At 39.6% G+C, this 26,778-nt stretch overlaps 3 protein-coding genes across 3 annotated transcripts in view; all 3 read left to right on the forward strand.

Annotated features, from left to right (window-relative positions):
- The first annotated feature begins 3,427 nt into the window (after positions 1-3,427).
- LOC148186545 (ornithine decarboxylase-like) lies at positions 3,428-9,528 on the forward strand. Its single transcript, XM_088069092.1, has 9 exons — positions 3,428-3,458; positions 5,728-5,849; positions 6,302-6,475; positions 6,565-6,737; positions 6,825-7,041; positions 7,317-7,400; positions 7,612-7,774; positions 8,139-8,260; positions 9,274-9,528. Exons 1-9 carry the CDS (start codon positions 3,428-3,430, stop codon positions 9,526-9,528), a joined length of 1,341 nt encoding a protein of 446 aa, XP_087925218.1.
- A 2,920-nt stretch (positions 9,529-12,448) lies between these two features.
- Positions 12,449-20,270, forward strand: LOC121939552 (ornithine decarboxylase-like). Its single transcript, XM_088069093.1, has 10 exons — positions 12,449-12,504; positions 13,564-13,703; positions 15,511-15,632; positions 16,085-16,258; positions 16,348-16,520; positions 16,609-16,825; positions 17,124-17,207; positions 18,487-18,649; positions 18,957-19,075; positions 19,942-20,270. Exons 1-10 carry the CDS (start codon positions 12,449-12,451, stop codon positions 20,194-20,196), a joined length of 1,503 nt encoding a protein of 500 aa, XP_087925219.1. The 3' UTR covers positions 20,197-20,270.
- A 2,251-nt stretch (positions 20,271-22,521) lies between these two features.
- Positions 22,522-26,778, forward strand: part of tanc2a (tetratricopeptide repeat, ankyrin repeat and coiled-coil containing 2a) — a 38,784-nt gene continuing 34,527 nt past the window's right edge. Inside the window, exon 1 of the mRNA XM_088069300.1 lies at positions 22,522-22,855. The gene's annotated coding sequence lies outside the window, so the exon portion shown is untranslated. The remainder of the gene's footprint in view (positions 22,856-26,778) is intronic.

The raw sequence follows: 26,778 nt of genomic DNA on the forward strand, positions 1-26,778 counted from the left end.
CTGACAGATCCCAGACTGTCAGCAGCTGCACTCACACACTGACATATCCCAGACTGTCAGCAGCTACACTCACACACTGACACATCCCAGACTGTCAGCAGCTACACTCACACACTGACATATCCCAGATTGTCAGCAGCTACACTCACACACTGAGCATGGAGGAGACTGAACATCATTCATTTAAAGCTAAAAACATAGTGGCATCATGACAAAAACTTGGCATGTGGAGGGTTAAAATTCAAAATATTTGATATCTATGATTAGGACTTCATTCAATGAAAGCTGAAAATCATATTAACCCACAACATTTTTTAAAGCTTAATTTTGCAAAGTGCATTTTGTGCGTAGAGCGGTATGAGTATGTGTGATATTAAAGCGGGCACTAAAGGGTTAATGACTAAGTGGGTATGTCAATAATTAGCGGCAACATTGACTTTCATACATCATTATTTTTACAGCGTTCAGACTCACTCAGACTCACAGGCACAGAACATAGAAATCCATTTGTTATTATAGGCTAAGCTTGAATGTGCACATTTTCAATGATTAAAATACAAGTTTATACTTGTAGGATTAGTCATGTTCTGTTTGTGCAGTTACATCCCTTGATAAAATACAGCACTTGACAGCTTTATGACCCAGCGTACTGGTTTGGGTTTTGTTGTGGATGTCCTTAGGGTGTTTTGTGAAGACTTGTTTTTTTAAGGGTGTCCAAGAAGAAAAGATAATGAGTCCATTACTTTGTAACACTTCATTCTGATCACAGAACCAAACATTATATACATTGGAGCGGCTGGCAGCCTTATGTAAATTGTGAGTATACTGAAGTTGTTATTTGTTACTGCTTCTCGTCATTTCTGTTCTTTAACGATGTGTAAAAACCTAACGTAATTGAGTTGAAGTGGCATAAATTTAACAAGTTCAGCATGTGGGTTTTAGGGGGATTTTGTGTTGTATAGCTGTGAGATTGGCACATTGCTAACAGCTGAAACTTCTGGTAAAGTTCCTTAAGTGTTGATTGTTTAGGTTAGAACAGTCAACAGCCAAACTTTTGGGAGGTTCATAAATATATAATTGTAACTGTTTTCTGTCTTCTCTGTGTGTAACATAAGGAGCCTCACTTTAGTTTTTATTTCCCAACCTTATGTTGTAAAATGACTCATTTAACTTTGAACGAGTTTACATAATCTAAGTGAAAGTTAATATATGTCATGAGTTAAGTTCTCACTGTAGTGGAATGACAAGATAGTTTGGTTATTGCTTTTGTTGTTAAGAAGAAAGTTCTTTCATATGCAAAAATTGGAATTTCATTTGTATTTACTGATAGTTCCATATACTCAGATAAAGGCATCACATGACTACAGGATCACAAGAGGATGTATCCCCTGGGCCTTGATATTTGACATGCAGTGATTGTTGAAATATTTTAGTTTTAACCAAAGTGGTGCATATACAGACCATCACTGCCACCCACAGAGCCATTGGGCTAGTATTGCAAATAAAAATTTGCTACAACAATGGTGTTGTTGATTTGATAATGTTAGAAAAAGCATTTCTTTTTCAGCACATAAATAAAACAGAAAGACCCACAAGTTGACACAAATAATCCTGTGTTTCCAAAGGTCTTTGTCCCAGAAAACTGGTACAGATTTTAGCAGTATCTTCAATTATATGTCTTAAACCCAATTACCATTTAAAGCAACCTAATTTGAAACCTTAAAATATAATCTGGATTGAAAGCAGTTGCAATTTTGTGTCATAAGCATGACTGTTCTGTTCTCTTTGGTGGCTCCTGTGGCAATAAGCAGTAATTGCAGTGTTTATGTTACAGATAAAGGCTTTGAATCGGGCTGGTGATTTTATTTGTACCAGCTCTTTTTATGTTCTGCCAGACAGCAGGATCCACTGGAACAACTGAAAATTAACTGAAATAAATTAGAAGTAAAATGGGATCAAGAACGAAACCTTGAGGAATGCCTCATGTAATTATATAATGGTGATGAGACAGAGTTTTTGTATTCGTGTTTCCAGTATAAGATGATTGTTATCTGGACCTGTTACTGCCAACAAAAGACCATCTCTGTCCCACGCTTATTGACAGCTGTCCTTTTCTGCCTGGCAGAGAACTGTATTCATACACATGGGAAGTTGGTCCTCACAATGGATGTCTGTGAGGACAATAAAGTGAAAGTCTGTACAAGCTACCAGAGACGAAGGTCAGTGTCCTCTAATTATTCTTAGGAACAATACACATTGATCAGTTTCATTGTAAATCTGTCATTAAGACAACTAACAAAGCAAGCGACCTGTCGACCTGGAATCTGAGATTGTAAAACATCAACAGCTGAACAGGATAAACAGCTCAGAGTAAGTCAGTGTCGTGCAAAAGCAGGACATGTAAAATGCAGACAGTGAATACAAAATCATGTTGAACAGATAATCTGCAGTTAAAACACAAAAACGTAAAAATCACATTACAGAGGACAGAACAAGCAGATGTTCAGCACCATTTAGAAATGTGTGCAGTCAAGGAGCCTATTTCGTAGGTCATCTGCATAAACAGCTAACTAACCAGAAATACCCAAATCTCGTCTTCTTCACAGTTTATGCTCAACACTGCAGTTGTTTTTTTTAGCCAAATCAAAACACTTTCTGAGCTCACTGCACCATCTCGATATTATAGTGTTTGTTATATCTCAGGAGCAAACAGGGAGACATTTGGTCACATGCTGAATTGGTCACATTAATCCTGACTGTGCTATTTCTAGAGATCTTGTGTGTGAAGTGTTCACGTTTTCACTAACACCGATGAAAACAGCAAGTGCAACATGACTGGTGCACAGAGGCGGACAACCACATGGTGATGTTTCTGGTTCTGTCCGAGTTTAAGTATTTTCAACCAAACTTCAGGGTGCTGCAAAAACGTGAGATGCATAGAGCAGAAAAATACAAGGCGCAAAATGTTCACTTTCATAGAAGTCAATGACAAAAAGCCACCCAGTCTGCTGAAGAGCGCTCTGTCTGATCGAGGCCTCACACTACAGGAGCCAGAGTGTCCCAACATGGAGCTCACTGAGCCAAAACAAATCTAAAAAATAATTGATTTTCAGAGCAGATACTACTGTAGCGGACATAAATACGCAATTCAAATTCGACAGCATTTAACTTCAGCCTTTAGGGCACTAAAAAAGGGAGCAGTATTTAATTTTAGTGTGCACAGTGCTGTTTAGCAAGTTTCTTTCAATTGAACTTTGACCTTAATGTTGATTGCAGAGAAGAGGAGGACCAGCAGCCAGATCCTCCTGCTGCCTGCTGTGTGTCTATGAAGACTGACGGTCCAGAAAAGAGCCGCCTTGTGTTAGCAGCAGGCCAGTACCGGCGGACTCAGGGGTGATGAGAGAAGTGGAAACAGGTGAACATATGTATGACGAAGTCTGAGGGCATCTGCTGGACAGGTACAGAAGGGCGACTAATATACCGCTTTCCCACCAAAATTAGCATTTTTAAACTCGTTAAAAATAGGCTATCAAGTCCATTTTTAATGACAGTGAACTCACTGCTGCACCACACGAGTCTGTCTTTTCGCAGCTTTTGTGTATGGGTTGTTGTATGACCCTAAATTACATTATTATTAAGTAAGTTGTGGGTGATTTGGGTTCCCAGAGGCTTTAAACTAGTTTAGCGCAGTTTCTTTGAGGCCAGTTAAAGGACATGTGCCAGTTTCTGTGGTAGGATGTGGATGTTTGTGCTAAATGCAACACAAAGACCAAATAAGACAAGTTCAGAGCCAAGTCCTTTGTCTGAAGCAACCAGGTCATTTGTATTTTTTTACCAGGGCTTTCTTTGTGCTATGATCCCCTCTAAACCGTGGTGGAAAGTCTTGAAATAGACTATTGTCTTGAAGAAAATCCCATAGCTGATCAGCGAGTACTTTCTCAATGATGTTGAAGAGATAGTTAAGATAAGGTTACGTTCCAGGACAGCAAGATGGGAAACTTTTGTTTGCTATACCGGGTCAAGCCAGATTGTCATTATGAGCGGTGCCCGATTATAACAACCTGTTCTAGCTGAAACCTCTGATTTATTACATGTGAAATGCACCATATCCTACACTTTGAAATGGGTGTGTGTGTGTGTTTGGCTTTACCTGGTCTCACCTGTTAACAGCACCTTTTGCATATTCACTGAAAAGAAGGATTAACCCTCCATTGGCCAACTCTTTATCCTAAAACAACATACCTATTAGATAGCCATTTAATTGATGGATCAGATGAAAGTGTTTGAGTCTCATATATTCCCACGACCTCACAGAATCACCTCAAGTGACCCAAACAGTTCAGCACAACGTGTAAGGTCACGTATATTTGTATTTGGTAGTTAAGTTACACTAAAATCCACAAAACATGCTTTTTTCTGTGCAACAATGGGTAATTTCTACCCTATTTTAAGGAATGTATTAGCTCTTTATTTGCTGTATGTGCCTTATATTTTATCGGTTTGTGTCATTCTTTACATTTTGAATACTTGTTACTGTTCTCAAAAGTAGCACTTTCACATTTTGTTATAAAATGACAATAAAGGCTTTCCGTTCTAATCTATTCTATATTTTATACCTGTCATATTTATAACTGTATTTGTTCATTTATTTTTGTAAACATACCTGGTAAATGAACTTGATGTAAAACATAGTTTTTGAACTGTGTTTGAAGGTAAAAAACGATGTCCCGAGCCGCTGTGATGACCTGTTTGGGTCACTCGAGGTGATTCTGTTGTTGTGAGCAGATGAAGCACCGAACACTTTAATCTGATCCATTGATGCGGCTATCCTGAATGTATGTGGTATTGTTTCGTGATGAAGAGTTAGGAGTGGGAGAGGTAATCCTTCTTTGCACTAAATAGGGAGAAGGTGTTGTTCACAGGTGAGGACAGGTGAAGCACGCCTGGTGGAGCCATTTTGATTTCTTTCATTGTATTTTCTGGCTGTGCTGTGTGTGCACTGTGACCGCTGCATTGTCTTTTTTAGTGGTAGTATATTATTTCTGTAAATATGATAAATAAGTACTGACAAATTGCAAAAATGCACTGATGGGAACCAAGAAAAGAGTTTCTCTGCACTTGCTCCCAATAAAATCCATAATTAAATCTAAAATCCTCCTCTTCACTTACAGAGCTGTAATTGGTCAGTCCTAAACCTAATGCTGACTGCGACAGGAAGAGCTCAAGTCATTGCTTTCCTTATAATAACCAAAATGCTGCACCAACCAGAGTAAGCAGCCTCTGTGTCTCTGGCAAATTGTCTAACACCTGATCTGTGTGTCTCAGTGTGACGACCTCTCAGTGGGCGGGGAAAAAATCAGGACTGACCAAATAAAATCAGTGTCTTCTTAAAAGTGTTAGTTGGTCGCGTTTGTATTTGCTGTCAAACCCACATCCAGTTATTTTTCACAGAAACTCTTCAGACTTACTCTGTTTGAAAGTTGAGATTTTCAGGGTTGCATCACAATGAAGAAGCATCTGTGCCGTGGTAAGATAAAAAAAAGACCTTCAGCGATGATATATGTGATGTAATGTGAGGGAAATGTGTCTACCTGCCTATATTTTAGGACTGCTCACATGGCAAAATGTAGATATATCATTATTAAACAAAAGGAAATTTTATTGTGAAATGGACATGTGTTTATTAACTTTACACTTTTGTCTTTTCCTGCTTGTCATCTGTTGCAGGAGCAGCAACTTCAAATGCATCAGTGGTTTTGTCTCCTGAGAACTGGGACATTGACATTTTAGACAAAGGAAGGACCGTCAGTGATTTCATAGACAGTAAAATAAAAGAGCGCAGTTCAGTGGTGAGTATCAGAGAGTTGATGCTAATTTTAGGTCACAGATTATACACTTGGTTCAAAGGGCATCCAAAATTATTAAAGCGACAAGCATACAACGTGGCTTGACAGCGCTTTTCTTCATTTTATTGGCCGTCTAAACTAACTGACTGGTTAACTTCACTATTAAAAACGACCAAAAACGTAATATACAAAAACAAATGGTAACGAAATTAACAATATGTACAATGCAAACCGTGAAAGGTGCAGAAACTAACTCGAGGATGAAAAAGAGTTTTGATCACTACGGAGGCAAATATTACTGAAGAGATGACAAAGTAAACACAGATGAAATTCATAAAACAGATATACATCACAGCACATTGTGGAAGGAGAGGACTGTGTGGTAGATTTGTTGACAGGTGAGATTCTTGAGATTTGCATTTTCAGAAATAAAATGTTAACTTTGCTTTATTCAGGACATCGAGGAGCCGTTCCATGTGGCAGATCTAGACAGCATACTGAGGAGGCACCACAGGTGGGTGACTAACCTGCCTCGAGTCAAGCCTTTCTATGCAGTCAAGTGCAACAACACAGCAGCAGTTCTGAAGATGATGACTGTTTTGGACACTGGTTTCGACTGTGCCAGCAAGGTATTTCAAAGATGATCCGGCTGTGTTTGCTCTGTTCCAGAGAAATGTTGTTTCCTCCTCAGTCTGAAACATGTTTCGGTCTCACTCAGGGTGAGATCCAGAAGATACTGTCCCTGGGAGTGTCGCCTAATAAAATCATTTACGCACATACAACCAAACCGATGTCTCACCTCAGATATGCCTGTGCTCATGGAGTAGATGTGATGACTTTTGATAATGAGGATGAACTCCTAAAAGTTTCTCTCTGTCACCCCAAAGCCAAGTAAGAGACCAGCTACTAATAGTTTTGCTTCTTTATTGAGCGCAGGTTCTTGTTAGCGTGTTGATTAATACTTTTGCATCTTTCCAGACTGGTACTCCGCATCGCAGTGGATGACTCCAAATCGCTGGTTAGACTGAATTCAAAGTTTGGAGCCAGACTGGTGTCAGTCGGTAAGCTGCTGGAACGTGCTGGAGAGCTCGGCGTGGAGGTCATTGGGGTCAGCTTTCATGTCGGCAGCGGCTGCTATGAGGGTTCGGCGTTCAGGCAGGCCATAGTAGATGCACGCCATGTCTTTGACGTTGGGGTAAGTCATCGTTGTAGCAACAGAATACAAGAATCAAACCGAAATTCTCCTAATAAACTTTAAAAACCCTCTTGGATCAGCTGTGAAATACATCGTCACAAAGCTGAAAACAGGACAGAACTACATTTTTCTAATAATACCTTTAAAAAGCTTTTGAATGCAGAATTTTTACTTGTAGTGGAGTTTTCAGTGTGGCATTAGTACTTTTCCTCAAATGACGGTTCTGAATACTTCTTCCAACACCAGTAAAACATGTTGATTGATAACTTTTTCAGAATCTGCAGGGATTCCAGATGAGACTCTTGGATATTGGAGGAGGATTTTCTGGGACTGGAGACTTTAAGGGGAAATTTGAGGAGGTAAATTTAAAAATATATATATAATGCTCATGGTCATTGATTGTGTGATGTCATTTGGGTTGCACCCATGTTTTCTAATCACGTGGCTCTTGGTTCATAGAAACATGCAGAAACCTTAACCTTTTAAAGTGTCTGTGAAACGTCTAGAAGATTAATAGTGGTTTACTACATGTCAAACATGATTTTAACCCATTATGCTTTTCCTTTCCAGTTTTCAGAGGTCATTAATGGAGCACTGGATGAATTCTTCCTGCCCGACAGTGGTGTGCGGATCATCGCAGAACCAGGACGATTCTACGTGGAATCAGCCTTCACTCTGGCGGTGAACGTCATCGCCAAAAGAGTGATCTTAGAGGATATAGATAAACAAGGTGGTAATATGTGGATGCGTCTTTTGAAGCTACATGAATGTTGTTGTTTGACATGTAACTATCTTGATTTTAAATATTAGTGGTGTCAGTGACAACTATCAGGCAATGCACCTCTACATCAGGATTTATCTTCAGCGGCAGCCACGTTCAGCGTCTAAGTGAGCACACTACTGATTTGCAGGGTTCTAGTTTATCATTTTGTGTAGATCCCCCAAATACCTGGTTGCATGTGTTGGACGGCTGCAAAAGAAAATGATTATTTTATAATAATTTTAATATTATTTTTGATATATCTGCCAAGACCTTTTATTGTTGCAATATCCGAAACTTTAACTTTTTAAAATAATTTTGCATCTTTTTTCTCCAGAAGTTGAGGAAACCAGTCCTGAGAGAATGATGATGTACTACATTAACGATGGAGTTTATGGGTCAGTGAGCTGCCTCAACTATGACCCTGGTCACACCAACATTGAACCATATCCTCACAGGGTAAATACACCACGTCATCACACCTAGCAACTGAATAGGTTGTTTCCCAATGTCTCCAAAAATGGCATATAGGTCCGTTGATGAGTAACATTTTCACTCACCAAAACCATGTGGTCAGGTTTAGAAATAATGATTTGAGTTCAAACACAGCTCCAATGCCAAAATAGTTGGGACTCTGTGTAAAATGTAGATGAAAACAAAAAGTAATGATTTGCAAAGTGTCCCTTCACTTAGCCCCGCCGCCCTTGGTTACAGTTGCTAACCCTGACGAGCTTTCGCTCCTAGCATGTGAAATATGAAGTTTTCAACTTTATCAGTGAGATATTGACCGAGACCTGCAAGTCTGACAGCTGATACCCAAAATGTTTAGGGGGGGGGTCTAATTTTTCACCTTCCCAATGCCAAATACCCAAGAAGAGAGATGTCAGATATGGATACAACTGTGTGGAAGAGCACATGAACATCTGAATCCATCAAAGATAAATGTAAACACCTAACATTACAACTAACGTTAGCTAACTTTGTTTGCCAAGTTGCGTAACGTTAGCAAACAAAGACGGCTAAATATTAATATTTTTATTACCTCGAAACGAACGAAAGTGTTTATATTTATCTTTGATGGATTCAGATGTTCATGTGGTCTTCCACACTGTTGTATCCATATCTGACATCTCTGGTCTTCGGCTTTGGGAAATGGAAAGAGTGTGAGAGAGTATGAATGTTGGCTGAGTAACAGGTGGCACCTTGGGCAGTAGCCTTGGCCAGCAGTGTGGGAATGCCTGTGTGCTTTGTGAATGGGTGCATATGACATGTAGTGTGATAGTTAACATTGGCATTGGACTTGAATCTCGAGGTGTGGAGCTGTTCTGTTTAGATGTAATTTTTTTGGATACTGGGCTCTAAATGCACAGTGACTGTAGAGCTCCATGTCAGACATGAGATGTAAAGGAACAGATTGTAGTGGAAAATGACAACCAGTGTGATGTTGATGTTATTTTTCCATGTTTGTGCAGGCTGTCGAGAGCAGCGAGCAGAAATACCGCTCTGTCATCTGGGGTCCAACTTGCAACAGCCTTGATAAAGTAATTGAAAACTACTGGATGCCCGAGTGTCACGTGGGGGACTGGCTCCTTTTCGACAGCATGGGCGCTTACTCTGTTAGCGTGGTCACTGACTTCAACGGCTTTGAGAGAGCTCACATTTACACCATTGTGACAGCTGAGACGTGGCACGCCTTAAACCTTTGTCACTTCTATAACGTCCATTAATTACCTGGTGACGCCTCTGTTTGGATGCTGTTGTTGGGGTGTGCTTTATGTGTAAAGTTGGGTGTGGTTTACACTTTTAAAATCATTTTAACCCACTCAGATCAAAGTAGAATCAAATAGTAAAATATTGTAGCAAGTGTGCTGGTAATTTTTATGTAAAAATCAGAGATATCCAACCAAAATCCTAAATCCACGAATTTTAGGTAACAACACAATCTGTGATCAAATACTTAAATTTACTTTAATGTTGTTTAAATCTTTGTCTAACAAACTGTAGATATTAAATCGGAAACTGATTTGTCATAAGCTTTATCCAAAATGAAATTTTCTGGATCAGAGTTTATCACCTTAAATTCTTGATGTGAGATTAACCCTTTAGGGACTGTGCATTTTAGTCCCTTTTCATTAAATCATGTTGTGATAACTGTGTGTGTGTTGATGCATGTGTCCTAAATGTCCAGATTGTGTGTTTGAGTGTAATCAGTGAATTTGCAGCTCAGCTCCTACAATAAGTCTAAAATACACTGTGGAAACTAAATAGTTACATTCAGACTGTTCAGGTCCAAAAATGCTCCATTGAAACCCATTCAAACTGACATTTTTGATCCCACAGCCATCAGAGCAGAAAAACAGGACTTGTATTATTTCTGGGTGTCATTCTGGGCTTTTGACTCTGAATTTGTCATTTTGACTATTTTCCACCTGATGAGGTCATTTTGACCATATTTGGCATATGGAGGAAATACATGCTATTTCCACCAGGTGACCTGTCACAGTCAATGTAGCTGCTGATCACTGACATATCCCAGACTGTCAGCAGCTGCACTCACACACTGACATATCCCAGACTGTCAGCAGCTACACTCACACACTGACAGATCCCAGACTGTCAGCAGCTACACTCACATACTGAGCATGGAGGAGACTGAACATCATTCATTTAAAGCTAAAAACATAGTGGCATCATGACAAAAACTTGGCATGTGGAGGGTTAAAATTCAAAATATTTGATATCTATGATTAGGACTTCATTCAATGAAAGCTGAAAATCATATTAACCCACAACATTTTTTAAAGCTTAATTTTGCAAAGTGCATTTTGTGCGTAGAGCGGTATGAGTATGTGTGATATTAAAGCGGGCACTAAAGGGTTAATGACTAAGTGGGTATGTCAATGATTAGCGGCAACATTGACTTTCATACATCATTATTTTTACAGCGTTCAGACTCACTCAGACTCACAGGCACAGAACATAGAAATCCATTTGTTATTATAGGCTAAGCTTGAATGTGCACATTTTCAATGATTAAAATACAAGTTTATACTTGTAGGATTAGTCATGTTCTGTTGGTGCAGTTACATCCCTTGATAAAATACAGCACTTGACAGCTTTATGACCCAGCGTACTGGTTTGGGTTTTGTTGTGGATGTCCTTACGGTGTTTTGTGAAGACTTGTTTTTTTAAGGGTGTCCAAGAAGAAAAGATAATGAGTCCATTACTTTGTAACACTTCATTCTGATCACAGAACCAAACATTATATACATTGGAGCGGCTGGCAGCCTTATGTAAATTGTGAGTATACTGAAGTTGTTATTTGTTACTGCTTCTCGTCATTTCTGTTCTTTAACGATGTGTAAAAACCTAACGTAATTGAGTTGAAGTGGCATAAATTTAACAAGTTCAGCATGTGGGTTTTAGGGGGATTTTGTGTTGTATAGCTGTGAGATTGGCACATTGCTAACAGCTGAAACTTCTGGTAAAGTTCCTTAAGTGTTGATTGTTTAGGTTAGAACAGTCAACAGCCAAACTTTTGGGAGGTTCATAAATATATAATTGTAATTGTTTTCTGTCTTCTCTGTGTGTAACATAAGGAGCCTCACTTTAGTTTTTATTTCCCAACCTTATGTTGTAAAATGACTCATTTAACTTTGAACGAGTTTACATAATCTAAGTGAAAGTTAATATATGTCATGAGTTAAGTTCTCACTGTAGTGGAATGACAAGATAGTTTGGTTATTGCTTTTGTTGTTAAGAAGAAAGTTCTTTCATATGCAAAAATTGGGATTTCATTTGTATTTACTGATAGTTCCATATACTCAGATAAAGGCATCACATGACTACAGGATCACAAGAGGATGTATCCCCTGGGCCTTGATATTTGACATGCAGTGATTGTTGAAATATTTTAGTTTTAACCAAAGTGGTGCATATACAGACCATCACTGCCACTCACAGAGCCATTGGGCTAGTATTGCAAATAAAAATTTGCTACAACAATGGTGTTGTCGATTTGATAATGTTAGAAAAAGCATTTCTTTTTCAGCACATAAATAAAACAGAAAGACCCACAAGTTGACACAAATAATCCTGTGTTTCCAAAGGTCTTTGTCTCAGAAAACTGGTACAGATTTTAGCAGTATCTTCAATTATATGTCTTAAACCCAATTACCATTTAAACCAACCTAATTTGAAACCTTAAAATATAATCTGGATTGAAAGCAGTTGCAATTTTGTGTCATAAGCATGACTGTTCTGTTCTCTTTGGTGGCTCCTGTGGCAATAAGCAGTAATTGCAGTGTTTATGTTACAGATAAAGGCTTTGAATCGGGCTGGTGATTTTATTTGTACCAGCTCTTTTTATGTTCTGCCAAACAGCAGGATCCACTGGAACAACTGAAAATTAACTGAAATAAATTAGAAGTAAAATGGGATCAAGAACGAAACCTTGAGGAATGCCTCATGTAATTATATAATGGTGATGAGACAGAGTTTTTGTATTCGTGTTTCCAGTATAAGATGATTGTTATCTGGACCTGTTACTGCCAACAAAAGACCATCTCTGTCCCACGCTTATTGACAGCTGTCCTTTTCTGCCTGGCAGAGAACTGTATTCATACACATGGGAAGTTGGTCCTCACAATGGATGTCTGTGAGGACAATAAAGTGAAAGTCTGTACAAGCTACCAGAGACGAAGGTCAGTGTCCTCTAATTATTCTTAGGAACAATACACATTGATCAGTTTCATTGTAAATCTGTCATTAAGACAACTAACAAAGCAAGCGACCTGTCGACCTGGAATCTGAGATTGTAAAACATCAACAGCTGAACAGGATAAACAGCTCAGAGTAAGTCAGTGTCGTGCAAAAGCAGGACATGTAAAATGCAGACAGTGAATACAAAATCATGTTGAACAGATAATCTGCAGTTAAAACACAAAAACGTAAAAATCACATTACAGAGGACAGAACAAGCAGATGTTCAGCACCGTTTAGAAATGTGTGCAGTCAAGGAGCCTATTTCGTAGGTCATCTGCATAAACCGCTAACTAACCAGAAATACCCAAATCTCGTCTTCTTCACAGTTTATGCTCAACACTGCAGTTGTTTTTTTTAGCCAAATCAAAACACTTTCTGAGCTCACTGCACCATCTCGATATTATAGTGTTTGTTATATCTCAGGAGCAAACAGGGAGACATTTGGTCACATGCTGAATTGATCACATTAATCCTGACTGTGCTATTTCTAGAGATCTTGTGTGTGTGAAGTGTTCACGTTTTCACTAACACCGATGAAAACAGCAAGTGCAACATGACTGGTGCACAGAGGCGGACAACCACATGGTGATGTTTCTGGTTCTGTCCGAGTTTAAGTATTTTCAACCAAACTTCAGGGTGCTGCAAAAACGTGAGATGCATAGAGCAGAAAAATGCAAGGCGCAAAATGTTCACTTTCATAGAAGTCAATGACAAAAAGCCACCCAGTCTGCTGAAGAGCGCTCTGTCTGATCGAGGCCTCACACTACAGGAGCCAGAGTGTCCCAACATGGAGCTCACTGAGCCAAAACAAATCTAAAAAATAATTGATTTTCAGAGCAGATACTACTGTAGCGGACATAAATACGCAATTCAAATTCGACAGCATTTAACTTCAGCCTTTAGGGCACTAAAAAAGGGAGCAGTATTTAATTTTAGTGTGCACAGTGCTGTTTAGCAAGTTTCTTTCAATTGAACTTTGACCTTAATGTTGATTGCAGAGAAGAGGAGGACCAGCAGCCAGATCCTCCTGCTGCCTGCTGTGTGTCTATGAAGACTGACGGGTCCAGAGAAGAGCCGCCTTGTGTTAGCAGCAGGCCAGTACCGGCGGACTCAGGGGTGATTAGAGAAGTGGAAACAGGTGTATAAGGAAGTCTGAGGGCGTCTGCTGGACAGGTACAGAAGGGCGACTAATATACCGCTTTCCCACCAAAATTAGCATTTTTAAACTCGTTAAAAATAGGCTATCAAGTCCATTTTTAATGACAGTGAACTCACTGCTGCACCACACGAGTCTGTCTTTTCGCAGCTTTTGTGTATGGGTTGTTGTATGACCCTAAATTACATTATTATTAAGTAAGTTGTGGGTGATTTGGGTTCCCAGAGGCTTTAAACTAGTTTAGCGCAGTTTCTTTGAGGCCAGTTAAAGGACATGTGCCAGTTTCTGTGGTAGGATGTGGATGTTTGTGCTAAATGCAACACAAAGACCAAATAAGACAAGTTCAGAGCCAAGTCCTTTGTCTGAAGCAACCAGGTCATTTGTATTTTTTTACCAGGGCTTTCTTTGTGCTATGATCCCCTCTAAACCGTGGTGGAAAGTCTTGAAATAGACTATTGTCTTGAAGAAAATCCCATAGCTGATCAGCGAGTACTTTCTCAATGATGTTGAAGAGATAGTTAAGATAAAGTTACGTTCCAGGACAGCAAGATGGGAAACTTTTGTTTGCTATACCGGGTCAAGCCAGATTGTCATTATGAGCGGTGCCCGATTATAACAACCTGTTCTAGCTGAAACCTCTGATTTATTACATGTGAAATGCACCATATCCTACACTTTGAAATGGGTGTGTGTGTGTGTTTGGCTTTACCTGGTCTCACCTGTTAACAGCACCTTTTGCATATTCACTGAAAAGAAGGATTAACCCTCCATTGGCCAACTCTTTATCCTAAAACAACATACCTATTAGATAGCCATTTAATTGATGGATCAGATGAAAGTGTTTGAGTCTCATATATTCCCACGACCTCACAGAATCACCTCAAGTGACCCAAACAGTTCAGCACAACGTGTAAGGTCACGTATATTTGTATTTGGTAGTTAAGTTACACTAATATCCACAAAACATGCTTTTTTCTGTGCAACAATGGGTAATTTCTACCCTATTTTAAGGAATGTATTAGCTCTTTATTTGCTGTATGTGCCTTATATTTTATCGGTTTGTGTCATTCTTTACATTTTGAATACTTGTTACTGTTCTCAAAAGTAGCACTTTCACATTTTGTTATAAAATGACAATAAAGGCTTTCCGTTGTAATCTATTCTATATTTTATACCTGTCATATTTATAACTGTATTTGTTCATTTATTTTTGTAAACATACCTGGTAAATGAACTTGATGTAAAACGTAGTTTTTGAACTGTGTTTGAAGGTAAAAAAACGATGTCCCGAGCCGCTGTGATGACCTGTTTGGGTCACTCGAGGTGATTCTGTTGTAGTATGAAGTCTCTGGCAAATTGTCTAACACCTGATCTGTGTGTCTCAGTGTGACGACCTCTCAGTGGGCGGGGAAAAAATCAGGACTGACCAAATAAAATCAGTGTCTTCTTAAAAGTGTTAGTTGGTCGCGTTTCGGTATTTGCTGTCAAACCCACATCCAGTTATTTTTCACAGAAACTCTTCAGACTTACTCTGTTTGAAAGTTGAGATTTTCAGGGTTGCATCACAATGAAGAAGCATCTGTGCCGTGGTAAGATAAAAAAAAGACCTTCAGTGATGATATATGTGATGTAATGTGAGGGAAATGTGTCTACCTGCCTATATTTTAGGACTGCTCACATGGCAAAATGTAGATATATCATTATTAAACAAAAGGAAATTTTATTGTGAAATGGACATGTGTTTATTAACTTTACACTTTTGTCTTTTCCTGCTTGTCATCTGTTGCAGGAGCAGCAACTTCAAATGCATCAGTGGTTTTGTCTCCTGAGAACTGGGACATTGACATTTTAGACAAAGGAAGGACCGTCAGTGATTTCATAGACAGTAAAATAAAAGAGCTCAGTTCAGTGGTGAGTATCAGAGAGTTGATGCTAATTTTAGGTCACAGTTTTTACACTTGGTTCAAAGGGCTTCCAAAATTATTAAAGAGACAAACATACAACGTGGCTTGACAGCGCTTTTCTTCATTTTATTGGCCGTCTAAACTAACTGACTGGTTAACTTCACTATTAAAAACGACCAAAAACGTAATATACAAAAACAAATGGTAACGAAATTAACAATATGTACAATGCAAACCGTGAAAGGTGCAGAAACTAACTCGAGGATGAAAAAGAGTTTTGATCACTACGGAGGCAAATATTACTGAAGAGATGACAAAGTAAACACAGATGAAATTCATAAAACAGATATACATCACAGCACATTGTGGAAGGAGAGGACTGTGTGGTAGATTTGTTGACAGGTGAGATTCTTGAGATTTGCATTTTCAGAAATAAAATGTTAACTTTGCTTTATTCAGGACATCGAGGAGCCGTTCCATGTGGCAGATCTAGACAGCATACTGAGGAGGCACCACAGGTGGGTGACTAACCTGCCTCGAGTCAAGCCTTTCTATGCAGTCAAGTGCAACAACACAGCAGCAGTTCTGAAGATGATGACTGTTTTGGACACTGGTTTCGACTGTGCCAGCAAGGTATTTCAAAGATGATCCGGCTGTGTTTGCTCTGTTCCAGAGAAATGTTGTTTCCTCCTCAGTCTGAAACATGTTTCGGTCTCACTCAGGGTGAGATCCAGAAGATACTGTCCCTGGGAGTGTCGCCTAATAAAATCATTTACGCACATACAACCAAACCGATGTCTCACCTCAGATATGCCTGTGCTCATGGAGTAGATGTGATGACTTTTGATAATGAGGATGAACTCCTAAAAGTTTCTCTCTGTCACCCCAAAGCCAAGTAAGAGACCAGCTACTAATAGTTTTTGCTTCTTTATTGAGCGCAGGTTCTTGTTAGCGTGTTGATTAATACTTTTGCATCTTTCCAGACTGGTACTCCGCATCGCAGTGGATGACTCCAAATCGCTGATTAGACTGAATTCAAAGTTTGGAGCCAGACTGGTGTCAGTCGGTAAGCTGCTGGAACGTGCTGGAGAGCTCGGCGTGGAGGTCATTGGGGTCAGCTTTCATGTCGGCAGCGGCTGCTATGAGGGTTCGGCGTTCAGGCAGGCCATAGTAGATGCACGCCATGTCTTTGACGTTGGGGTAAGTCATTATCAAAGCAACACAACACATGAAGTAAACTGAAATTCTCCTGTTTCTTAAGCTCAATGAACTCCTCAAGAACTCTTCTGAATCAGCTGGAAAATGCATCATCACATAGTTTGAAACAGCTTTGACTACATTTTTCTGATAAAAAAAAGTTTTTTAATGCAGCACTTTTACTTGTAGTGGAGTCTTCAGTGTGGCATTAGTAATTTTACCTAAATAAAGGTTCTCAATACTTTCTCCACCACTCGCTGCTGCTAACAGTAAAACATGTTGATTAATATCTTATCCTCAGAATCTGCAGGGATTTCAGATGAGACTCGTGGATATTGGAGGAGGATTCTCTGAGATCGGAGACTTTAAGGGGAAATTTGAGGAGGTAATTGTGCTGCGATTTGGTTTTCGTCCACTCTCTCTAATCACCTGGCTCTTACTTCATAGAAACATGCAGAAACCTTCCCTTTGTTGCCTGTAATGTCAGTGATACTGGTTACTGTAGGTCATTAAAGTTTCAGTAAGGTATCTTGTTAGCAACTCGTGGTTCAAAGCATTAAAATGCCTATCACAAAAATAATTATTAAAGTTGATTATTAATTATGACAAATAAAATGATATAATTTCCATAAAATGAACTGAGTCAGTTAAAGAAATCAGTCTCATAAAATACAGTAAACGATCACTGTTGTACAGGAGTATGTTTCCACTGTGTGACATCAGCTTTTTTCATTTGGGAGCTGAGGACTCAAACTATTAAAGTCCATTCTTGCTTGATGTCCGACTTCAGTGTGTCAACGGTCCGGGGTTTCTGATGTCGTATTTTGTGCTTCATGATGCTGCACACGTTTGATTGGAGACAGGTCTGGACTGTAGGCAGGTCAGTCAAGTACCTGACCTCTGTCTCTACAAAGCCGTGCTGTTGGATCGACCGCACGATGTGTCTCATGGTCTCGCGGGAAGAAACAGATACGTCCCTGAAAAAGACAACATCTGAATTGCAGCATATATTGCTCAAAAACCTGTATGAACCTTTCAGCATCAATGCTGTCTTCACAGATGTGAAGTTACCCATGATGCCAGAGGCACTACCACCCCCCCAGTACCATTACACATGCTTTAACCTTTGAGCTGCTAACAGTCTGGGTGGTCTCTTTCCTCATTAGCCCAGAGGACACGACTTCCATGATTTCCAGCAATTTTAAATGTGGACTTGTCAGACCACAGCACACTTTGCCACTTTGTGTCAGTCCGTCTCAGATGAGCTCAGAGAAATCGGCCGTGTTTCTGGATGTTGTTGATATCTGGCTTTCACTTTGCATGGTAGTGCAGTGTTTGCTAAGTTGAGAAAAAGGATAGTTATACGTACATCATCATCGTACAAATCTTTCAAAAAACTATCATGAGGAAAAAGGTAACGCCTGCACACTCTATGCCACACAGTTTATTGAAGACAATGTTTCGATCCCACTTGGATCTTTGTCAGGTCAAACGTTTAAAAAGATGAAACCACACATATATTTATACATAATGCACACAAACAGGCTGACGAGCTGTGTGGTTGCAGGTGTGGTTAACCATCTGAACCATTCAGAGCCCGTCAGCCTATTACTTACACATTATAACATTATATGTTTATTATCCTTCGTATATTTCCTTTTCAGTTTTCAGAGGTCATTAATGGAGCACTGGATGAGTTATTCCCGCCTGACAGCGGGGTGCAGATCATCGCAGAACCAGGACGGTTCTACTTGGAATCAGCCTTCACTCTGGCGGTGAACGTCATCGCCAAAAGAGTGAACGCAGAGGGTGTGGTTGAACACGGCGGTAATGTATAGATATCTTTTTGAGCCAAATTAATGATGAGTGTCCAGTTAACTATACAAAATGTGTTGTATTTAAATGTATCTTGATTTGAAATATGAGTGGTGTGAGTGACTGCTAACAGATGTGTCTCGGGGCATTTCATGGCAATGCAGCTCTACATCAGGATGTATCTTCAGCAGGCAGCCATAAGGCCTCATAAAAAGGATCAATTCATAATAATTTCCATATTATTTCCAACAAATTTGCCAAGATATTGCATAGTTGCTGTATTCTTAACTTTCATTATTTTGCATGTATTTTTTTCAAGAATGCGAGGAAAATGGACCGAACAGAATGATGTACTACATTAACGAAGGGATGTATGGCTCCATAAGCTGCCTTACCTATGACGCTGCTCACAACAACATTGAACCATATCCTCACAGGGTAAATACAACACGTCCTCATACCTAACCGACAAAATCTAAAGAAAACTCCAAATCACTCTCTTTGAAATGTTAATGTCTTCGTTTTCACGGCATGGTCATGTTAGACCTTTCACACTGAGCCTTCGTCCAGAGAGTCCTAGAAAGAGTGTAGGCGTATACAGATTCCAGCAGATGACAATATTTAGACCCACAATATTCATGAATAGTAGATATGACAACAAAACAGTGAAATACACACTAAAAAACAACATAAAAAAAGGTTTACATGCAGGAAATCCAGGTCCTCATTTAAGTCTGGGTGTTTGTTGGCGTCTAAATTGTCAATCCAAGATGTTCCTGTTGGTGAGCTGTCTTTGTCAACTTTTCTCTGGGAGGGGGTTGCTGTTTCGGAGGTCCTGATAGTGTTGAGTCATGGGATAGTTCCCATTCCCTGTGCGAATGGCGTATTTGTGTTCTGCCTGTCTTATGAGACAAAAGAGGAATTTCAAATTGTTGAGAAATTTATTGTTTATATCGTGATATTTATGTTAAAAATCACAGTATTTTATTAGAGGCCATATCACCCTGCCTGATATTGTGGTTATGAATAAAAGAAAGGCCAAAATTTATTTTAGGCTAGTGAACGCAGTCAGATGGTGGCCTCTGTAAATGTATAGTCCACCTGAGGAGGGCACCTTCCTGCTTTGGCATTTGACAAAAATATTGAATGTGGTTATTTCACTTAGATGTAATTTTTTTGGATACTGGGCTCTAAATGAATGAGGCCATCACCTATGTCTGGCTTAAAAAAATTAAAACATGATGTCAGATATGAGACATATTCAACCAGGGTGACGTCCTTGTTATTTTTCCGTGTCTGTGCAGGCTGTCGAGAGCAGCGAGCAGAAATACCGCTCAATCATCTTTGGTCCAACCTGCAACAGCAATGACAAAATAACCGAAAACTACTGGATGCCCGAGTGTCACGTGGGGGACTGGCTCCTTATCGATAACATGGGCGCTTACTCTGTTAGCGTGGTCACTGACTTCAACGGCTTTGAGAGAGCTCACATTTACCCCGTTGTGACCGCTGAGACGTGGGACGCCTTAAACCTTCGTCACGTCTTTAATGTCCATTAATGACCTGGTGACGCCTCTGCTGGACGCTGGTGTCGGGGTGTGCTTTATGTGTAAAGTTGGGTGTGACAAAACATTTTAACCCACTAAGATCAAAGCAGGATCAAAAGCTAAACCATTGTGGCATGGAGTAGGTGTGCTGGTAATTTGTATGTAAAAATCAGTGACATCCAACCAAAATCCTAAATCCATGAATTTTAGGTAACAACACAATCTGTGATCAAATGCTTAAATTTACCTTAATGTTGTTTAAATCTTTGTCTAACAAACTGTAGATACTAAATCTGAAACTGATTTGTCATAAGCTTTATCCAAAATGAAATTTTCTGGGTCAAAGTTTATCACCTTAAATTCTTAATGTGAGATTAACCCTTCAGGGACTGTTTGGTGCATTTTAGTTTCTTTTTATTCTTTAATCTTATTTTGTAAATTATTCTTTAAAGCTAAAAAAAGTGGCATCATGACAAAAACTTGGCATTTGGAGGGTAAAAATTCAAAATATTAATGAATATTTGATATCTATGATTAGGACTTTAGTGAGTGAAAGTTGAAAATCATATAAACCTGCCACATTTTTTAAAGCTTAATTTTGCAAAGCGCATTTTGTGCGTAGAGCGGTACGAGTGTGTGTGATATTAAAGCGGGCACTAAAGGGTTAACGACAGCTGGGAAACAGGAAGAATGCTCATCGTACTGACAGAAGAGTCTCTCGAGTTGTTGAAGCTGGCGTGTGCAACTTTAAAATTAGTGAAGGAGGTCAAAGGAGGAAAATGTGAACTTTGAGCTTTTCAGCCCTCGTCATCGTCTCAGCTCGTCCTGAACGTCACTCTCTAAGTTTGATGTTTGTATTTTATTTCTCATGATGAACTCGATATAAAGGAACCCAAGTAAATTCAAGTTTTACTTAGTTAACCGTTTATTCCCAGTTATATATATAACGTGTTTTGTTTTGTTGTTCGTTCTCATATTCAGTGATTAACACACTCATATTCTGGTGTGTTCATGCTTGTACTCAGCCGCTCATATATAATCATGTTTGTAGTACTCACTGTGATAGTGTTTTTATGTAATCATCTTTATTTTATTATGATTTTAGATTATTATTTTTTTAAAACACAAAAAAATAATAATTTTCAAATTACTGCATGCTAAGTGGGTATGTGAATGATGGGTGGCAACATTGACTTTCATACATCATATTTTTACTGCTCTGCACACAAAATACACTTTTCAAAATCAGCCATAAAAATATTATACATTAATATGATTTTCTACTTTGAGTTAATTTTTCCTCCACCAGCATCAGTCCTAATGATGAATATAAAATATTCATTAATTATTTTAGAATTTTAGTCCTTTAAATGTCAGGTTTCTGTCATGATGCCACTATGTTTTTAGCTTTAAATGAATGATGTTGAGTCTGTGAGTGTAGCTGCTGACAGTCTGGGATATGTCAGTGTGTGAGTGTAGCTGCCGACAGTCTGGGATATGTCAGTGTGTGAGTGTAGCTGCTGACAGTCTGGGATATGTCAGTGTGTGAGTGTAGCTGCCGACAGTCTGGGATATGTCAGTGTGTGAGTGTAGCTGCCGACAGTCTGGGATATGTCAGTGTGTGAGTGTAGCTGCCGACAGTCTGGGATATGTCAGTGTGTGAGTGTAGCTGCTGACAGTCTGGGATATGTCAGCGATCAGCAGCTACACTGGTGGAAATAGCATGTATTTCCTCCATACGCCAAATATGGTCAAAATGACCTCATCAGGTGGAAAATAGTCAAAATGACAAATTCAGAGTCAAAAGCCCAGAATGACACCCAGAAATAATACAAGTCCTGTTTTTCTGCTCTGATGGCTGTGGGATCAGAAATGTCAGTTTTTTGGACCTTGTCCCTCCGTGTTGCATTATTGGACGGGGACTCAGTATTTGACACTGGAGTCCGGTAAACCGTCTCTGATTTATCCGGTCTTGTCCCTGTTGTTCACTGGCGGTGGGAGATGATGTCACTGCCGTTTTAGAAAACTTGCTGTGTTACCTGCCCTGTGTGTCTTTTCAAATTAAAAGCTGTCTGATGTGTGTATGTCTTTATGCTGTTTGGGGCTTCTTTTGTTTTTTCCTCTGAAATTTTAAGTGACATCAAAGCTAGTTCCTGTCTGCACCCCCTCCCTTCTCATAAATATCGAACAGTCCCTAACACAGCCGGTGGACTCGGTGCTGACACCGCGAGGCGCGAGTCGTCCTTTGACCACTAGATGTCCTCGTGCGTTATATGAGCGCGTCATCACAACAGCTGCTGCTCCAACACACACGCGCACACGCCGCGCGGGTTGGCCACGCCCCTCTTGTGAATAATGCATCACCTCCCGTCGACCGGAGGAGGCTCGTGCCACCGGAGCTCTCCGGCCGTCAGCTCGCGCTCACGGGAGGAATAACGGTCAGAAAATCGCCGCCGGTCAGCGGAACGGGACACAGCGACCGCCCGTCATGAATGGGGAACCGGGAGGACTGGGAATCCGCCGCACGCGCAACGACCCCGTCGGTTTGTACCGGGAATTCACGGAGGAGCACGCACCGAGGGCTTCACGCTAACCCGACCGTGACCGACCCATTATCTGCCGGCCGGCCGCGATTCTTCTCTCCGGTGATCTGACCGGAGCCGCCGGAAAGGTGCGTGATATTCACCGTGCGTGTGTGTGGGCGCGTGTCTGCGTGCACGAGGGAAGGAGAGGTAGATATTGTAGTAAGATGGTTTCTGTGTATGTGTGTGTGTGTGTGTGTGTGTGTGTGTGTGCGTGCGCAGACTCACATCTCCGACCAGCTCAGCCACAACATCAAAGAGATCAATAACACATCTGATGCGCTTATATAAAATACAATAATACAAATAATAATGCATGAAATTATTATTTTAAAAAATTAAATTAAAATAATAATTATTGTAATTATTGATTTCATTATAGTAATTATTGATTACTTGATTGATATTCATTTAGAACATGTAAAATAAATAAAATAAATCAAAAAACAATAGAAATGGACGATAATAAATACAAAAACTCAATACTCAATAAATAGATTATAATAAACAGCAAGAAATGTAATCTTGCATGTTCATTAATGGTATCAGTATTAATATTACCATTATTATTTTCAATGTTTTCATCATTATTATTATCATTATTATTATTATCATCGTCCTTATCTTGTTATTATTATAAGTATTAATTTATCGTTATTATAATTCATGTTATAATAAAAATAAGGACAAAACCATATCATTATTATTATAATTATTGTTAAATCTGAAATACATATTACTATTTTTATTATTATTTCTGTTAATATCATCATTAATTGAATCATCAATGTATTTTCATTAATATTATTATTATTCATATTAGCATAGTATTATTTTTTTGTATTGTTTTTATGTTTATTATTGTTATTATTATTATAGTAATTATTGATAGCTTTATTGTTTTTTATTTCGAACATCTAAAGCAAAACAAATAATAAAAAACAACAAAAAATAATTGAAATGGACGATAATCAATACAACAAACTCAATAAATAGATTCTAATAAACAGCAAAAATTGTAATGTTCATGAATATTATCAGTGATAATATTTCTGTTACTATTTTCAGTAACATTATCATTATTTTCATTAATATTATTATTTTATTGTTATTTTTAATGTTATAATTAATATAACCCAGCAAATTATTTATTATTATTGATCTATTACTGAAAAACACATTACTATTTTTTTTGTGATGTCTATTATTATCATCATTAAAACAGCTTAGAAACACATTTCCATAATAATAATAATAATAATAATAATAATAATAAATCACAGTTTTACAGCAGACGACATCGCTCTGTCCTTAGACCCTCACAGAGACTAAAAAAAACTTCCCCAAAAAAACCCTTAAAGGGGGAAAAAGTAGAAACCTGAGGAAGAGCAGCTGAGGAGGGATCCCTCCTCAGGGTGGACAGACCGTTACAGGACAATAAAAAACAGATGAAGCAAGAGTGAAACGACGACACAGACGTCTAACAATAAAGCGGAAAAACACGGCGACAAACACATAAACTGTTGATTCTGAAGCCGACACCAGCGGGTTGCTGCGGCTGTACTGGGAGCACTGGGGGAAAGTGGGATTCAGACAAAAGGGAAGTGTGTGTGTCTGCAGGCAGGAAGAAAACCCTCAGGAGGAACTGTGTGTGTGTTTGTATATACTCTGTGTGTGTGTGTGTGTGTGTGTGTGTGTGTGAGGGGTTTGATTTTCCCGCCCTCTCTGACTGTTGTGGCCTGTTAATCACACTCTCGTGGCGTCTCGGGTCGTTTGCAGCGAGCTGCTGGTTGTTTATGCAGGAAATCCTTTGTGTGAAATGACGGGATTATCTCTGACGGTACTGCATCCAATAATAATCTGCATCACAGTGCTGCTCTGCGTGTGTGTGTTTACGTATCTATAGATCTATGTGGCCAATCAAAAGATGAAACTCACCTGATATTCAGGTAAAAACCTGCCGCTCGTCCTTCAGACGCTCTGAATGAGGCAGACGTGCTGGCGGGTTAAATGAACTTTCACGTTTTCATCCAAAACCTAACCAAATAATACTCAACTCACGAAAGGGCCCCCGATGGCCCCCAACCATTTTCCAACTGACAATAAAAATAAAGTGATGGACTCTGTGAACAGTTTTTGTCCTTTTAGTCTCCATAAGGTGTCAGAGACATAAAACAGCGTCAAAATAGAGCTTGTTGATCAAAAAAAGAGCCAGAGGAGGATCCCCCACACCCCCGACAGAGGACACAGCTGAGACACTGAAGTCCTAAAATCAAGAAATGTCCTAAATCCTATAAATGTTCTTAAATCCTAAAACTGCCATTAAATCCTGGAAATGTCCTTTAGTCCTAGAAATGCTCTAAAATCATACAAATGTCCTGAAGTCCATAAAATGTCCTACAATTCTGGAAATTTCCTTAAATCCTAGAAATGTCCTCAAATCCTAGAAAGTCCTCTCCGATGCCGGGAATCGGCCTGGATATTAACCCTTTGAAACCTGAGCTAATTGTCTTGATTTCTTTTAAAAACATGGGACGAAGGCGATGAGCATCGGAAGAAGAAATGACCCAAAAATGCAGTTTGATTAAACTTTATTTCGGCAGCAGTTTATGTCACTTTATTCGAAGGCAGCAGCTGCTTTATTTGTTCCTGTATTTTATTTAATCATTTTGTATTTTCGGAGTTGACGGTAGTTTAGAGGAGATTTCAAGATACTGAGATTTGTCTTACATGTCGTGATGAAGCCTAAAGATACTGCGATATTATTTTAAATCGCGCCGTCTCAGGCGGTCTGAGTCCTGACGTGCAGATCTGCAGTTTCAGTCGTTTTTTTTTCGTTTTTCTTCTGAAAACTGTTTGTTGAGACGCGGCTCTTTGTCAGATCTACTCTCCTCCCCCCCGCGGCGTCTTTTCCTAGACAGTGGCGGTGCAGATGGGTGTAATCCCACGTTAATCTGCCTAACCCTGTAGCCCATAGTCTGGGTTTAACGCCGCTGTGATTAAGCCCCGCCCGCCCCCTCCTGGCTCCGTGTCAGTCATTAGGTTAACGAGATCACTGGTGCTAATTACAGGAGAAAAAAACATCCCGACCTGCTGAAAGAGGAACTTCAGCCAAATGATGTTAGAAAACGGTGAATTATTGTCGACTAAAACGGGACTTTTAAAGTCCCGTGAACGTGTCCGTCCCGCTGAAGTCAGACCGAGGCCACGTTTATACCGAAACAATTTCAGGGGAAAACGGAAACCTTAAGTTGCGTTTTAGCTGTTCATTTCCACGACAACGACGTTTGTGTGCCTGAAAAGGGAAAGATTTGAAAACGGGATCCCGAGAGCAAACTTTCGACAACGCCACCGTTTTCATTGTCACGTAAACTGTCAGTACAGAGTTTCCTCTGACGTCAGGGACTTTTTGGACGTTACGGTCTCAGACTCCAGAGTGTTCGTGCTGCTCGCCCTCCTTAATTTAACAGCGTTACTCCGGCAAAGTGTAGATTTACTTCAACATCACTTTGATCAGCGGAGACGCATCACTTACACGCACCGACTACTAAACCCACCTGTACACGCACGAAGGTACAAATACACACACATGTTGATGCATTAGCCGACTGTGTGTGTTTACGTGTGTGTGCACACGCACAAAATCACAGCGCCAACTGCTGGCCTGGCGTGTGGACTACAGCGTTTCTAGTAGTTTTTGCAGATCCGTGTGCACAGCGTTTGTTTTCAAAACGTTGTCGTCTAAACTCGAACTTTTTAAAAATGATCCTCAAGAAACGATACTGTTTTCGTGTAAACGTGAACATAGCCAAAAAACAAGGAATGAAAAACGAAAAAACGAGGGACGAAAACGCACCAGACCGCAGTTAAAAATACGTCCGTTTAATCAGCACATAAAACACTTTATTCAAAGTCGACAAACCCGCAGTGACTGTCGAGGTTTGTCTTTTCACTTTTCCGTCACAGACTCTGGTTTGGTTGAAATTAACCCTTAATTCACCCCGTAAGAAGT

This window comes from Plectropomus leopardus, chromosome 18 (genome assembly GCF_026936395.1).
Source record: "Plectropomus leopardus strain MGB_pleo_1.0 chromosome 18, ASM2693639v1, whole genome shotgun sequence".
Lineage (NCBI taxonomy): Eukaryota > Metazoa > Chordata > Actinopteri > Perciformes > Serranidae > Plectropomus > Plectropomus leopardus.